Source organism: Ranitomeya imitator, chromosome 6 (assembly GCF_032444005.1).
Source record: "Ranitomeya imitator isolate aRanImi1 chromosome 6, aRanImi1.pri, whole genome shotgun sequence".
Taxonomy (NCBI): Eukaryota; Metazoa; Chordata; class Amphibia; order Anura; family Dendrobatidae; genus Ranitomeya; species Ranitomeya imitator.
The window spans coordinates 227,954,711-227,969,809 of NC_091287.1; the positions used below are offsets into that span (position 1 = coordinate 227,954,711).

At 43.3% G+C, this 15,099-nt stretch overlaps 1 protein-coding gene across 2 annotated transcripts in view; it reads right to left on the reverse strand.

The window, feature by feature from the left end:
* Positions 1-13,139: 13,139 nt before the first annotated feature.
* The window catches only part of RPRD1A (regulation of nuclear pre-mRNA domain containing 1A), a 127,907-nt gene continuing 125,947 nt past the window's right edge, over positions 13,140-15,099 (reverse strand). The window contains exon 7 of one of the 2 annotated variants that reach the window (XM_069730503.1): positions 13,140-13,627. In XM_069730503.1, the coding sequence (XP_069586604.1) occupies positions 13,478-13,627 (150 nt within the window). In that variant the 3' untranslated portion in view covers positions 13,140-13,477. The remainder of the gene's footprint in view (positions 13,628-15,099) is intronic. The other variant, XM_069730502.1, reaches the window with a different exon arrangement.

A 15,099-nucleotide genomic window follows, 5' to 3' on the forward strand; every position in this document is an offset into this window, starting at 1 on the left:
TCTAAACCGTACCCCAAGTCTCTTGAAGAGAATTACGCTACTGTGTTGGGTTAGCTTCGGACCCGTTTAATCGAAGCTGGTGGCAGCGAGAGTGCGCTGACTTTTGGGTTACGCTGAAGCGACTGCGGCATTGATAATTATTGTTCCTGCCTGAGTGGGAGTAGTTATCGCGTCGCTGCAGCGTGTCCAATAGCCAGTACATAGCAGGCGGCCTTTCTGGCGACTAATTACCCAGGGTGCAGTACCTAATCTGACCTGAGAGTAAGGGGGCGCCAGAGAGCTGCAAGTGTTAAGTGGAACTGTAAGCGGGATATACATAAATCCCTGCAGTTCGTGGTATATAGAAAAGCAGTGGGATACCTAGAATAAGCCCCTGCTGTAAACTAAGAGGTCAATAGCCTTGTGTGTGTTTTCTCATCACATTGTTAGCAGTGGAGGGACAACTAAGATAAGCCCCCCTGCACATGTGATAGTTGTCTGTTGGCCTAAAGTCACCCCGAATCGTGACCAATTGGTGACAGCGGTCAGGGGAATCCTGACAGTCTTCAAGACCTTATCTTGACCTTCACTGTTCTTGTTAACTTCCATTTCTTAATCACATTTCTGAGGAATGGGCAACTTAAAAACACTTTACTATCTTCTACTAGCCTTCTCCTGCTTTGTGGACCTCCACCATTTTCATTTTCAGAGTGCTAGCCAGCTGCTTAGAAGAACCCATGGCTGTTGTTTTTTTGGCACTAGGTTAGAGACCGCTGGGTTTTTATAAAGCTGGGAAATTTGCATCACCTGACTTTTCCTATCAATGATGGTGAACAAGCCATAACCCTAACATAGTTACATAGTTATTAAGGTTGAAGGAAGACGACAAGTCCATCTAGTTCAACCCATAGCCTAACCTAACATGCCCTAACATGTTGATCCAGAGGAAGGCAAAAAAAAAACCATGTGGCAAAGAGTAAGCTCCACATTGGGGAAAAAAATTCCTTCCCGACTCCACATACGGCAATCAGACTAGTTCCCTGGATCAACGCCCTATCAAGGAATCTAGTGTATATACCCTGTAACATTATACTTTTCCAGAAAGGTATCCAGTCCCCTCTTAAATTTAAGTAATGAATCACTCATTACAACATCATACGGCAGAGAGTTCCATAGTCTCACTGCTCTTACAGTAAAGAATCCGCATCTGTTATTATGCTTAAACCTTTTTTCCTCCAAACGCAGAGGATGCCCCCTTGTCCCTGTTTCAGGTCTATGATTAAAAAGATCATCAGAAAGGTCTTTGTACTGTCCCCTCATATATTTATACATTAAAATAAGATCACCCCTTAGTCTTCGTTTTTCCAAACTAAATAGCCCCAAGTGTAATAACCTATCTTGGTATTGCAGACGCCCTAGTCCTCTAATAACCTTGGTCGCTCTTCTCTGCACCCGCTCCAGTTCAGCTATGTCTTTCTTATACACCGGAGACCAGAACTGTGCACAGTATTCTAAGTGTGGTCGAACTAGTGACTTGTATAGAGGTAAAATTATGTTCTCCTCATGAGCATCTATGCCTCTTTTAATGCATCCCATTATGTTATTTGCCTTTGTAGCAGCTGCCTGGCACTGGCCACTGAATATGAGTTTGTCATCCACCCATACACCCAGGTCTTTTTCATTGACGGTTTTGCCCAGAGTTTTAGAATTAAGCACATAATTATACATCTTATTACTTCTACCCAAGTGCATGACCTTACATTTATCCCCATTAAAGCTCATTTGCCATTTATCAGCCCAAGCTTTTAGTTTACATAAATCATCCTGTAATATAAAATTGTCCTCCTCTGTATTGATTACCCTGCAGAGTTTAGTGTCATCTGAAAATATTGAAATTCTACTCTGAATGCCCCCTACAAGGTAATTAATAAATATGTTAAAAAGAAGAGGGCCCAATACTGACCCCTGTGGTACCCCACTGCTAACCGCTACCCAGTCCAAGTGTGGCCCATTAATAACCACTCTTTGTTTCCTATCCCTGAGCCAGCTCTCAACCCACTTAAACATATTTTTCCCTATCCCCATTATTCTCAATTTATGTATCAACCTTTTGTGTGGCACCGTATCAAAAGCTTTTGAAAAGTCCATATACACTACATCCACTGGGTTCCCTTGGTCCAATCCGGAACTTACCTCTTCATAGAAACTGATCAAATTAGTCTGACATGAACGGTCCCTAGTAAACCCGTGCTGATACTGGGTCATGAGGTTATTCCTCTTCAGAAACTCCAGTATAGCATCCCTTAGAATGCCCTCCAGGATTTTACCCACAGTAGAGGTTAAGCTTACTGGCCGATAATTTCCGAGTTCAGTTTTTGTCCCCTTTTTGAATATTGGCACCACATTTGCTATACGCCAGTCCTGTGGTACAGACCCTGTTATTATGGAGTCTCTAAAGATTAAAAATAATGGTCTATCAATGACTGTACTTAATTCCTGCAGTACTCGAGGGTGTATCCCATCCGGGCCCGGAGATTTGTCAATTTTAGTGATTTTTAGACGCCGCCGCACTTCCTGCTGGGTTAAGCAGGTGACATTTAATTGGGAATTTTTATCACTAGTTATTTTGTCTGCCATGGGATTTTCTTGTGTAAATACTGATGAAAAAAAGTCATTTAGCATATTGGCTTTTTCCTCATCCACCATTTCACCCAGACTACTTTTAAGGGGGCCAACACTATCATTTTTTAGTTTCTTACTATCTATGTAGTTAAAGAATATTTTAGGATTATTTTTACTCTCTCTGGCAATGAGTCTCTCTGTCTTAATCTTTGCTGCCTTGATTTGCTTTTTACAGAATTTATTTAATTTTTTGTATTTATTTAATGCCTCCTCACTACCTACTTCCTTTAATTCTCTAAATGCTTTCTTTTTGTCACTTATTGTGCTCCTTACAACTCTATTTAGCCATATTGGTTTCCTCCTAATCCTAGTATGTTTATTCCCATACAGTATATACTGTGCACAGGCCCTATCCAGGATGCTAATAAATGTCTCCCATTTTCTTTGTGTATTTTTGTGTCTCAGGATATCGTCCCAGTTAATTGCACCAAGATCCTCTCTCATCCGAAGTTTAGTGTCCTTGTAAGCCCTCTATTACACATCTTTTTAAAGGATACATGAAAACATTATTTTGTGATCGCTATTTCCCAAGTGACCCCCAACCCTTACATTTGCTATGCGGTCTGGCCTGTTGGTTAATATTAGGTCTAGCAGTGCCCCCCTTGTTGTTGGGTCCTGAACCAGTTGTGAAAGGTAATTGTCTCTCATAGTTGTCAAAAACCGATTACCTTTGCTGGAACTGCAGGTTTCTGTTCCCCAATCTATTTCAGGGTAGTTGAAGTCCCCCATAATAATGACTTCTTGAGTCGCAGCTTCTTCTATTTGCTTTATGAGGATATTCTCCATTGCTTCCATTATTTTTGGAGATTTATAACAAACCTCTATCAGTAATTTATTATTTTTTCCCCCTCCCCTTATTTCCACCCACAGGAATTCTACATTTTCATTAAATTCACCTATATTATCACGCATGATGGGTTTTAAGGACGATTTTACATACAGACACACCCCACCCCCTCGCTTATCTGTACGGTCATTTCTGAACAGGCTATAGCCCTGCAATTTAACAGCCCAGTCATGGCTCTCATCCAGCCAAGTTTCAGATATCCCCACCATGTCATAATTATGCTCCAACAACATTAGTTCTAATTCGTCCATTTTGTTGGCGAGGCTTCTGGCATTAGTATACATGCACTTGATGTTCCTCTCTGTACCTCTATTCTTTCTTAAATTATTAACTGTTCTATCCCCACCCCCCATGCCACCGCCACCCCCAACTTCCTTATTTGTGCCAAGGTCTCTGTCTGCACTATCTTCCCCTCCTATAAATTGAATACCCTCCCCCCCCAATTCCTAGTTTAAACACTCCTCCAACCTTCTAGCCATTTTCTCCCCCAACACAGCTGCACCTGACCCGTTGAGGTGCAGCCCGTCCCTAGCGTAGAGCCTGTAGCCAACTGAGAAGTCGGCCCAGTTCTGCAGGAACCCAAACCCCTCCTTCCTAAACCAATTCTTGAGCCACTTATTAACCTCCCTAATCTCCCGTTGCCTCTGGCGTGGCACGTGGTACAGGCAGTATTTCGGAAAATACCACGTTGGAGGTCCTTGCTTTCAGCTTGCGGCCTAATTCCCTGAAATCATGTTTAAGGACCTTCCACCTACCTCTAACTTTGTCATTAGTGCCAATGTGCACCATGACCGCTGGGTCCTCACTAGCCCCTCCCAGTAATCTGTCCACCCGATCAGCGATGTGTCGGACTCGAGCGCCAGGTAGGCAGCACACCGTTCGACGATCCCTGTCTTTGTGACAGATTGCCCTATCTCTTCCCCTAATAGAGTCCCCCACTACCAGCACCTGTCTGGCCTGCCCTGCTCTCCAATTTCCCTCCTTACTGGAGCAGTCACTCCTCCGGCTTTCAGAGGACATGCCTGGCTGCAGCAGTGCTACCCCTGTACTGGCACCCCCCTCATCTGCCAACTTAGCAAACTTATTGGGGTGTTCCAGATCAGGACTAGCCTCCCTGGCACTCTTCCCTCTTCCCGGCCTTCTAACTGTCACCCAGCTTGCTACTTCACCATCCTGCAGCTCTATATGGGCGTGTGCTAGCGATGCGTTCGCCATTACAGGCAATGGCGACGTTAACGGACTATGTTACACCGCGGTGTAAAGTAGTCCGTTAAACGCGGTCACATAACGCAATGTGACCCTAGCCTAAGGATGGAGGCAGATATCTGAGAAATAGGTACTTACAGCTCATCTCTTCCCTTCTCTGCACAAAACATTCTCCCATGAAAACAAAATGGGTCATCTCCAGCAATAGTTCTGGTAATGTAATGCCCACCATTCGTAGGCAGAAAAAAATTTAATCAGGAAACAAAATATGTGCATTTTTAGATCAGTGTGTAACTTCTCTTTAAAGAAAAAAAAAGGGTATTTGCAAAAAAAAATCAAGTTACTGATAATTTACTGATCGTTTGAGGTCTGACCACTGTGACCCCAGAGATGCTGAAATTTGGGGCTCTGCAGCTTGTCCTGGATGAAGCAGAGGAGCACATGCTAAGCCTCCCTTCCATTCACTGGGATTATCAGAAATATCCAAGAGCCTACGGATTAGAAATAATAAATTTATTTATTTATTTTTTTTTATAACCCAATAAGGAATTGTATGAATAAATTGATAATGAAATCAAGCATTCTCCTAGCCTTAAGGTGTGGCCAGACTAATTCACTGGCTGAACAGCATCAGGATGTGTGAACCACTGACAGGGGAAATTGTAGCTCCAAATTTTCAATGTCTTCACATTTGATTCTATTGTTTTGAAATGCTTATCTGGGGGAGAGGGGAGTGTGAGATATAGATATAATGAATGTTTTAATACCTGCACTTTTAATATAAAAAAATACAATAAAAATGTCACCAAAACTCATTTAACAAATTTAACAATGGCGTAAAAGTGTAGGTGTATTCTAGTAAAATGCCACAACTTTCCAGAAAAAATGCCTAACCTAGAACATGCTGTGATTTTCAACAAAAATTACAGTAAAGTGAAAAAAAAATGCCCATTGAAACAAATAGTGCTTGTTTTGCGTTTAATATTTCCATACGGTCTCCCACCAAACTTTGAGGGTTTCTTTTTTGCTTTAAAAAAGCTCTAGAAATTTTTGTCACACATAAAACTCAACAACAAATAACTAAAAAAAACCATGCATTTGAAATAAGCAAAATGTAAAGAAACCAAGTTAAAGATCGCACTTGCATTCAAAATGTGTCACCCCTTTACCTCTACATTTATTGAGGTGGTTGTTTTTGTTTTTTCTCACATATAACCGTAAAAAAGAAAAATACATAATTTATTCTTGGAAATAAAGACTTTACTATTTTAAATATACTATGGAATTGTGGATTAGAAGCCGGATCAACTCTTCCTTTTCCTGATTTGAAATGAATGTCCATTTTCAGAAAACGTTCCGCTTTGGCAGCAGTTAGTAAAAAAAATAGTAAACTGCACTGTGCTTAAAGGGACACTGTCACCTGAATTTGGAGGGAACAATCTTCAGCCATGGAGGCGGGGTTTTTGGGTGTTTGATTAATCCTTTCCTTACCCGCTGGCTGCAATATTGGATTGAAGTTCATTCTCTGTCCTCTGTAGCACATGCCTGCACAAGGCAATCTTGCCTTGCGCAGGCGTGTACTATGGAGGACAGAGAATGAACTTCAATCCAATATTGCAGCCAGCGGGTAAGGAAAGGATGAATCAAACACCCAAAAACCCCGCCTCCATGGCTGAAGATTGTTCCCTCCAAATTCAGGTGACAGTGTCCCTTTAACTTCTCTAGTCCACTGGCGAATCTCCACCGCTGCTCCTGGTGTCTGGCATTGGCTGCAATGCTGATTTCATGTCAATAGCATGGCAGCCAATCATGGAGCTTGGCGGCTCTGAAAGAGTCATTCTGTCTACACTGGCATAGCCGCTAGGCTCAGTGATTGGCTGCTGTGCTGTTGACGTGACATCAGCACAGTAGCCAAAGACTCACCGCTGTTTTTTTTTTTTTTTTTGTTTAACGAACTGCAGCAGGGGCAGAATTGTCTAAAAGGGGACAACCCCTTCAATGCATAGTTCATATGACTGATTTTTTTTTTACACCAATTCTACGGTCTTCTTCACCAAATTCAACATGAATTCTATTTCATTTTGTTTTCAAGGGGAGCTGTAATTAATATGGCACAGAAGTTGCAACATGAAGCCACATATAGATTAGCCCCAATTGTAGTGCAATATTCACATTTACTCGGACTCCCATGACAGCATGACGAGAGGGGATCCGCCCATTAGGAACAGGAAACCTACAGATACAAAAGGGCGGTACCTCTCCCTTGCCTCAGTTGGTTTCCTGTTCCTGAGGGGACGGGTGCCTACAGACAGAAGGCACAGGCCGGCCGGCCGATTACGGTAGCGGGGGGTCTCCTACCTCGGCCGGTGCGGAGATCCCTGGAGACGCCACGGTGGTCCTTGCTGGACTTCATGTCAGTGGCGTTCGCAGCAGGGAGCGGAGTCCGGAGGATTTCCTGCATCCATCAGCGTCGGCGCAGGTAAGTATTCCCATTGGTGGTGCAGCGGTGCGGCATGGCTGCGGGTGCCGGGCTCGGATGTGTGGGGAGCTCCGGAGTGCTGCCGATCCGCCCCCGGCGTCCTGCACCGCTCTCAGCATGTGCTGGAGCGTTTCCGGGTGCGGTGACGTGGGGGGGGCAGAGTTTGGTAGCCGCTTCCGGGTCGCCGGACGTCTGCGCATGCGCAGGCGATCCAAGATGGCGGCGCCCATCGCATCTGAACGCCGGTTCGTCCAAACAGCCCTCTGCCCTCCTTGCTGTGTCCAGAACCAATTGGGATAGCGCTGGCCTATCTGCTGACCGGATCCAAGGGGGATATAAGCAGGTTACAGTGGCAAAAACCCTGCTTTTGGTCGTAATCCGTCATGGAGAGTGGTGGTGAGCAGCAGCAGCAGCAGCTGTCAGACGAGATGCGTCAGAAGCCCAAAAAGGATAGAGGCGACCAACCCAGTCGAAAAAGCTCATCCGAGCAGGGATCCAGAGCTTCGACTAGGAAAGAACCCCCTCGGATTCCGGTATTTGACTTGGGCGCACGGGTAAGTGACCTACGTGAAAGTTCACTCTGTGACGCGGGCTTCTTATACTTTATCTTTCCAGGGGAAGAAAAGTACGGAAAAATCCAAGCATAAGGAGTGTGCCCTCTGTGGAGTCCCCTTACCCGACTCTTGTACTAAAAAGTTATGTGCCCCCTGTATACAACAGACGGTGAGGTCTACAGGAGTGGTTGGGTGGAAGTGACCTTAGGTCAGATAGTGGTTATCACCTATATTGTCCTCCCCCAGGTAGCAGAAGAGTCCGTGAGTACGGCAAATTTAAAAGAAATCCGGCTAGAAGTAAGGGAGTCATTACGATCCCTATCCCAAGCGGAAGGCCCGAAGCATAGGACCCCTCTGGACTCTAATTCGTCAGAAGAGGAAAGAGAAGAAAGTATCTATCTCTCTAGTCCTTTCTCCTCTTCATCAGATGAGGAGTCTGGACGATTTTGTCTACCCTTGGATAAGATTGACAAGGTAGTCAAATCAGTTAGAGGCACGATGGGTATAGAGGAACCCAAATCACAGCCCTCAAAACAGGAGTTAATGTTTAGTGGTTTAGATCGTAAGAAACATAGATCTTTTCCGGTAAATGAGAAGATCCAAGAATTGATACTCCGAGAATGGAAGAAACCAGAAAAAAAGGGGGCCTTACCGCCAGCTTTAAAACGCAGGTATCCCTTTGATGATCCAGTGGTGGAGACATGGGATAAAGCTCCGAGGTTGGACGCGGCAGTTGCAAAGGCGTCAAAGAAAGCCTCATTACCCTTTGAGGATATGGGGTCCCTCAAAGATCCCCTAGACAGAAAGGCGGATATCTTTCTAAAAGGTACCTGGGAGATGGCGGCTGGATCCCTCAGACCAGCAGTGGCCGCAACGTGCACAGCCAGGTCATTAATGGTCTGGCTAGATCAATTAGAGTCTCAGCTGAAGGATGGGGCATCCAGAGATTCTATTCTGAAAGCGCTTCCGACAATCCAGAATGCTGCAGCCTTCCTATCGGATGCTTCTGTGGACTCTGTCAGGATGGCGGCCAGAGCGGCAGGTCTATCTAACGCGGCTCGCAGGGCCCTATGGTTAAAGTGCTGGTCAGGTGACATCCAGTCCAGAACTAAGCTCTGCGCCATTCCGTGCGAGGGACAGTATCTCTTTGGTCCAACGCTGGACGAGTTGCTGGAAAAGGCAGGCGATGATAAAAAGTTTCCAAGCCTGTACTCGGCATCCTACCGCCGACCCTTCAGTCGAAGAAGATTTGGTCGTGGGAAGAAACACGGGTCCTCTCCCACTAGAGAGAGTTTCAGATGGGAAGACAGACGCGGTAGAGGTACGAGATATATGTTTCGCCGTTCCTCAAAGGATCAGAAAAAACCAGACCAATGACTAGCAATCCCTGTGGGGGGTAGACTGTCAGCATTCTCCTCAGCATGGCTTGACATAACGAACAGTAGATGGGTCAGAGGCATTGTTACTGAAGGTCTAAAGCTGGACTTCAATCATTGGCCTCGGGATAAATTCAAATTAACCCCTTATCGTTCCTCCCCCCTGGAGCAAGCAGCCCTAGAGGCTGAAGTCATGAACTTATGCGCCAAGAATGTATTGGTGGAAATTCCAGATTCAGAAAAAGGAAGGGGATTTTATTCTCCTCTTTTCCTGATCAAGAAGCCGGATGGATCGTTTAGAACGATCATTAATCTAAAGTGTCTTAATGAGTTCCTGGTTAATGAATCCTTCAAAATGGAAACGATTAATTCAGCAATAAAGATATTGTTTAATCACTGTTTCATGGTAGTTGTAGATCTTAAAGATGCATGCTATCATGTTCCAATACATGAAGATTTCCAGAAGTTCCTGAGAGTAGCGGTGTCAATGGAGGGTAGCATTCGCCATTTCCAGTTCAGAGCTCTCCCCTTTGGCTTATCAGCGGCTCCTAGGGTGTTCACAAAACTAGTGGCTGAGGTCATGGCGCACTTGCGAGAGTCCGACATCCTGATCATTCCCTACTTGGATGACTTCCTTATAGTAGGGAGCTCAGCAGACCATTGCCTGTCCCAGCTAGGAACAGCCACATCCAGACTGGAGCGTCTGGGGTGGATCATAAATTATGAGAAATCTCGTCTACAGCCTCAAAAAATACAAAGATTCTTAGGACTGTCATTAAACTCAGAATCCCAACAGTGTTGTCTTCCACCCGACAAATCATTACATATCCAGCAACAGGTATCTAAGGCAATTGACAAACCATCCATGACCCTTAGACAGGCTATGTCACTATTGGGTTCCTTAACCTCTTGCATTCCCGCTGTCCGTTGGGCCCAATTCCACACCAGACCATTACAATCTGAGGTGCTGATTAATGACAAAATCTTACAGGGGTCCCTGCAGAGTCAGGTTACTTTAGGTCCAAAAGTACTCACATCTCTTAAGTGGTGGCTAGTCAGTGAAAATTTATCGGCGGGGGTTCCCTGGGTGTCTCAGGTAACACGTGTGGTAGCAACTGATGCTAGCCCTGCGGGTTGGGGAGCACACATGGATGACATGATGGTTCAGGGTCTATGGCCCCCTCCCCTAATATCAGCCTCCTCCAACCAGAAAGAGTTAATGGCAGTAGAGCTTTCAGTGAAAAAATTCCTCTCATATCTGCAGGGTCATCATGTCAAGATCCTATCGGACAACTGGGTGACGGTCGCGTACATAAATCATCAGGGTGGAACTCATTCCGAGTCACTGATGAGTGGCGGATCGTCTGTTCCAGACAGCAGAGAATCACTTTTTATCCCTATCCGCTCTACACATAAGAGGAAAGGAAAACGTCAAAGCAGACTTTCTAAGCCGCAACACCTTGAAGCAAGGGGAGTGGTCCCTAAACAATCGTGTGTTCGATTAGATTGTCCACAAATGGGGACATCCAGATGTAGATCTATTTGCTACCAGGGACAACCGGAAGACAACAAAATTCTGTTCCCTAAATCCCAGAGAGAATCCTCTAGCCGTAGACGCTTTTCTGATCAATTGGGATTTTCAGCTGGCATATGCATTTCCTCCACTAGGCCTATTACCCTTAGTACTCCGGAAGATAAGAGAAGATCGAGCCAGGGTTATATTGATTGCCCCATTCTGGCCCAGAAGGGCCTGGTTCACTTGGCTCAGGATCATGTCAGTGGAGGATCCCTGGGTGCTTCCGGAAATTCCGGATTTGCTCTACCAGGGTCCGATCAGTCATCGGCAAGTAAAGAACCTTCATTTAACGGCATGGATTTTGAAAGGGCGTTACTGAAAAACAAAGGGTTCTCCCCGAGTTTGATTGAAACCCTTATGAAAAGTAGGAAACAAATAACCACAACGATTTACGCTAGGACCTGGCGAAAGTTTCTGGCCTCTTCTGATTTCAATTTAGAAGAAGGAATACCTGTAAAACAAATTTTAGAATTCCTGCAAAAAGGCTTAGAGCTAGGTCTATCCACTAGTACTCTAAAGGTACAGGTCTCGGCCCTAGGGGCTCTATTCTCCTGTAACATCGCCAATAATTACTGGATCTCAAGGTTCATTAAGGCATCCAGTAGATCTAGACCCATTCAGAAAGATAGATCTATGCCTTGGGATCTCAACTTAGTCCTATCAGCATTGACTAAAGAGCCATTTGAACTTTTACAATCAGCTTCAATTAAGGCCCTATCCCTTAAGACAGCGTTTCTGGTAGCAATTACATCTGCCCGTAGAATAGGAGACATACAAGCTCTCTCCAGGGTATCCCCTTATACAGAGTTTCTACCAGACAGAGTAATCCTTAGACCGGACCCAGCCTATTTACCAAAAGTGTCATCACGGTTTCACAGGTCACAAGAGATAATTTTGCCATCCTTCCTCCCTAATCCTGCTAACCCTAAGGAAGAACTACTCCATACATTAGACGTTAGGAGATGCCTGCTAGAATACATCTCTGTTACCGACACATGGAAGAAAGATGAGGCATTATTTTTATCTTTCCAAAATCCTAGAAAGGGACTCAGGGTATCAAAATACACTCTAGCAAAGTGGATTAGGGAGGCTATCTCTTTGGCTTATACTGCAGGTGGGGGTCCGGCTCCGCAGAATCTGAGGGCGCATTCCACCAGGGCCATGGCTACATCCTGGGCGGAAAAATCTGGAGTATCAATCGACCAGATATGTAAGGCGGCCACATGGTCGTCCCCGTCCACCTTCTTTAAGCACTATAGGTTGGATTTGGGGGCTTCCTCTGATCTCACATTCGGGTTAAGGGTGCTACAAGCCATAGTCCCTCCCTAAGGTACCTTACATCTATGTAATTCTCTCGTCGTGCTGTCATGGGAGTCCGAGTAAAGCATTAAGCTACTTACTGGTAGCGGCATTTCTCAGAGGCCCATGACAGCACCCTTAGTTCCCTCCCTATTCACGTGGGGGTTGCACTTCCTATAGATGTATATATCTCACACATGATACCAGTTCCAAATATATAGCTGGAAATTTGTATATAATCTGTATGTAATTTGTATATAGTGTATATTTTTTGTGCCACTAACCGCGGTAGTCCTCTCAAGACTCTGAAATACAACTGAGGCAAGGGAGAGTTACCGCCCTTTTGTATCTGTAGGTTTCCTGTTCCTAATGGGCGGAACCCCTCTCTCGTCGTGCTGTCATGGGCCTCCGAGAAATGCCGCTACCAGTAAGTAGCTTAATGCTTTTCAGCAGAAATGCATTGTAGTCTGCCTCCGATTTCTTCTGCAGATTTTCTTTCAAATCAGTGTGTGATTTGTCAACATGAAAAATCCAGGCATGTGACAAAATCAAATCCTAATTGAGAATTATTTTAATGACATTAGTGATGAGCGAATATACTCGTTACTCGAGATTTCTCGAGCACGCTCGGGGGTCCTCCGAGTATTTTTTTTTAGTGCTCGGAGATTTAGTTTTTCTTGTTGCAGCTGAATGATTTACATCTGTTAGCCAGCATAAGTACATGTGGGGATTCCCTAGCAACCTGGCAACCCCCACATGTACTTATGCTGGCTAACAGATGTAAATCATTCAGCTGCGGCAAGAAAAACTAAATCTCCAAGCACTAAAAAATACTCGGAGGACCCCCGAGCATGCTCGAGAAATCTCGAGTAACGAGTATATTCGCTCATCACTAAAGAACATTTCTTGGGTTCTAAAGATACGATGGTCATACTGCTGTTTATTTAAAGCTATTGACAGTTTCACTAAAAATAGTCACAATTTAGGGTGCGAATTGGGACGTCAAAAATTGCCCACACCCCAGGGTTACAGATAGAGATTTAAGTTGGTAGTGTGACCACATGACACAAATCTAGGTTTATACAAACTTATTATGTCCTGTTGGTAGTCTGTCAGAAATATAACCAGGGCTAAGAAAATATATGTTCAGTATATTATTTGTAATGATCAAGCAATAATGTACAGATTTTAATTACAAATGCAGATATGTACATGCAGAAAACTGAATAATTTACGCTAAACAAAGCTAAACACTGTACAATAGCAACCAAAGTTTATGAACAGTAGTGACCTATTAAATAATATTCACAGAACAATTTGACGTCAGGAATAGGAATCACATTTGGACACACGTTAAACGCATTATTTACACCCAAAAGTCTTAGGTAAACCACACTGTCATACGAAAGTACTACCAAAATGCACTTATTTTAGCCAGAGTGTTCAGCCATCATGGAGATGTGCCAACGTGGTTTCCTGTCAATCATCATTGTATAGATCCCCAGCATATGGCAAATGGACTCTGCTGCCTGTAACATTTGGTAGACGCGAAAGATCTGGCAGACTTTGGATGCGCAGGCGCAGTTCTTTGCGAACTTGTGAAACCCTTGCCAGTTTTCTTTTGTACTCCTGAAAATAAAGAATTGAAGATATAAATAAAATACAATTATTAATAAGTTGAAATGCTGTCACTCTACACAAGTTTAGAAAATTGAAAAAATATTCTGCAGTATATGATATCAATACTAAATGTGTATAGTTTGTTTTAGTAGCTTTGCACAATAAAAAATGTTCATTTGATGTATTCTAATATTTTTTTATTTCGCATTTCTGGTACAATTTGTGTTGCATAGAAATTGAATAATATTGAGGTTTATATAAAATAAAGAAATTCCATACGTTTTGCATTTTATGTATACCTTTTTAGTACATGGTTAAAATAACATTAACTTTAATCTATAGGACATTATAAAAGATTTGTAGTTTTTGATTTTTTATAATGTCATCTTTGTAAGATGAAAGCTTGCTTCTTAGGTTACAAATGTTTACAATATCTTTAATTTATTTTTTTGTCCCAATACGGGTCTAGCTTGTTACACTCGGGTAATAATGTTTTGGCATATTATCGGTCATGAATTGAAAAATTGGCTCGTTTACGCCAATAATTTGTGTAAAACTTTGGCAACACATCCATTGTCAAGCAAGTTTGAAGAAGCAACCATAACACATAATAGATGTGGTACGAGCCATGTAAGGATAAATTCCAATTCTGCTGATTTTGTTGTAGAAATTTCTGCCACTGAAATAGACTCTTAATTTCTGAATCGTGACATTTCAGATAATTTGAACAATTGCAGAACTTTTGGCATCAAGACCTGCTGCGAATACACATGTTATTATTATTAATTAAAAAACATCATTACCCGCTTAACATGACCATAATAAAGAAGAAGGACCTCCATTTTGTTAAGGAAGCCTGAGGATATACAAGAGGTCCTTCTTTTTAATTTACCAATGATTTACATACAAATAACCAGACAGCAATAATCTGTGATTCCCTATCCTTTGCTTGAGCTGATACTGCCTAGCTACGGAGGTCAGCACCCTAATGCAGGTGAATTGGCACGCTTGCTCATTGGTGGATGCCCCTAAATTTGGAAGAAATAATGGAAAATCCCAGCAACAGCAAAAAAAAATATTTTTTATAAAGCTCTGGCAAAAATTAAGAGACCACCACATCAAAACCCTGTCATGGGTTCTCCAATCTCCAGACCTGAACCCCATTGAAAACCTCTGGAATGTAATCAAGAGGATGATGCATAGTCACAAGCCATCAACGGGGCACATCACATTTGTAATGACTTTGAGGGGCCTATATTATAGAAAATACCCCAAAGTGACACCATTCTAAAAACTGTCCCCCTTAAGGTGCTCAAAACCACATTCAAGAAGTTAATTAACCTATCAGGTGCTTCACAGGAATTTTTGGAACATTTAACTTTTTTTCACAAAAAATTTAAATTCAGATCCTTTTTTCATTCTGACAAGGGTAAAGAGAAAAAAATGAACCCGAAATGTGTTGTATAATTTCTCCTGAACAT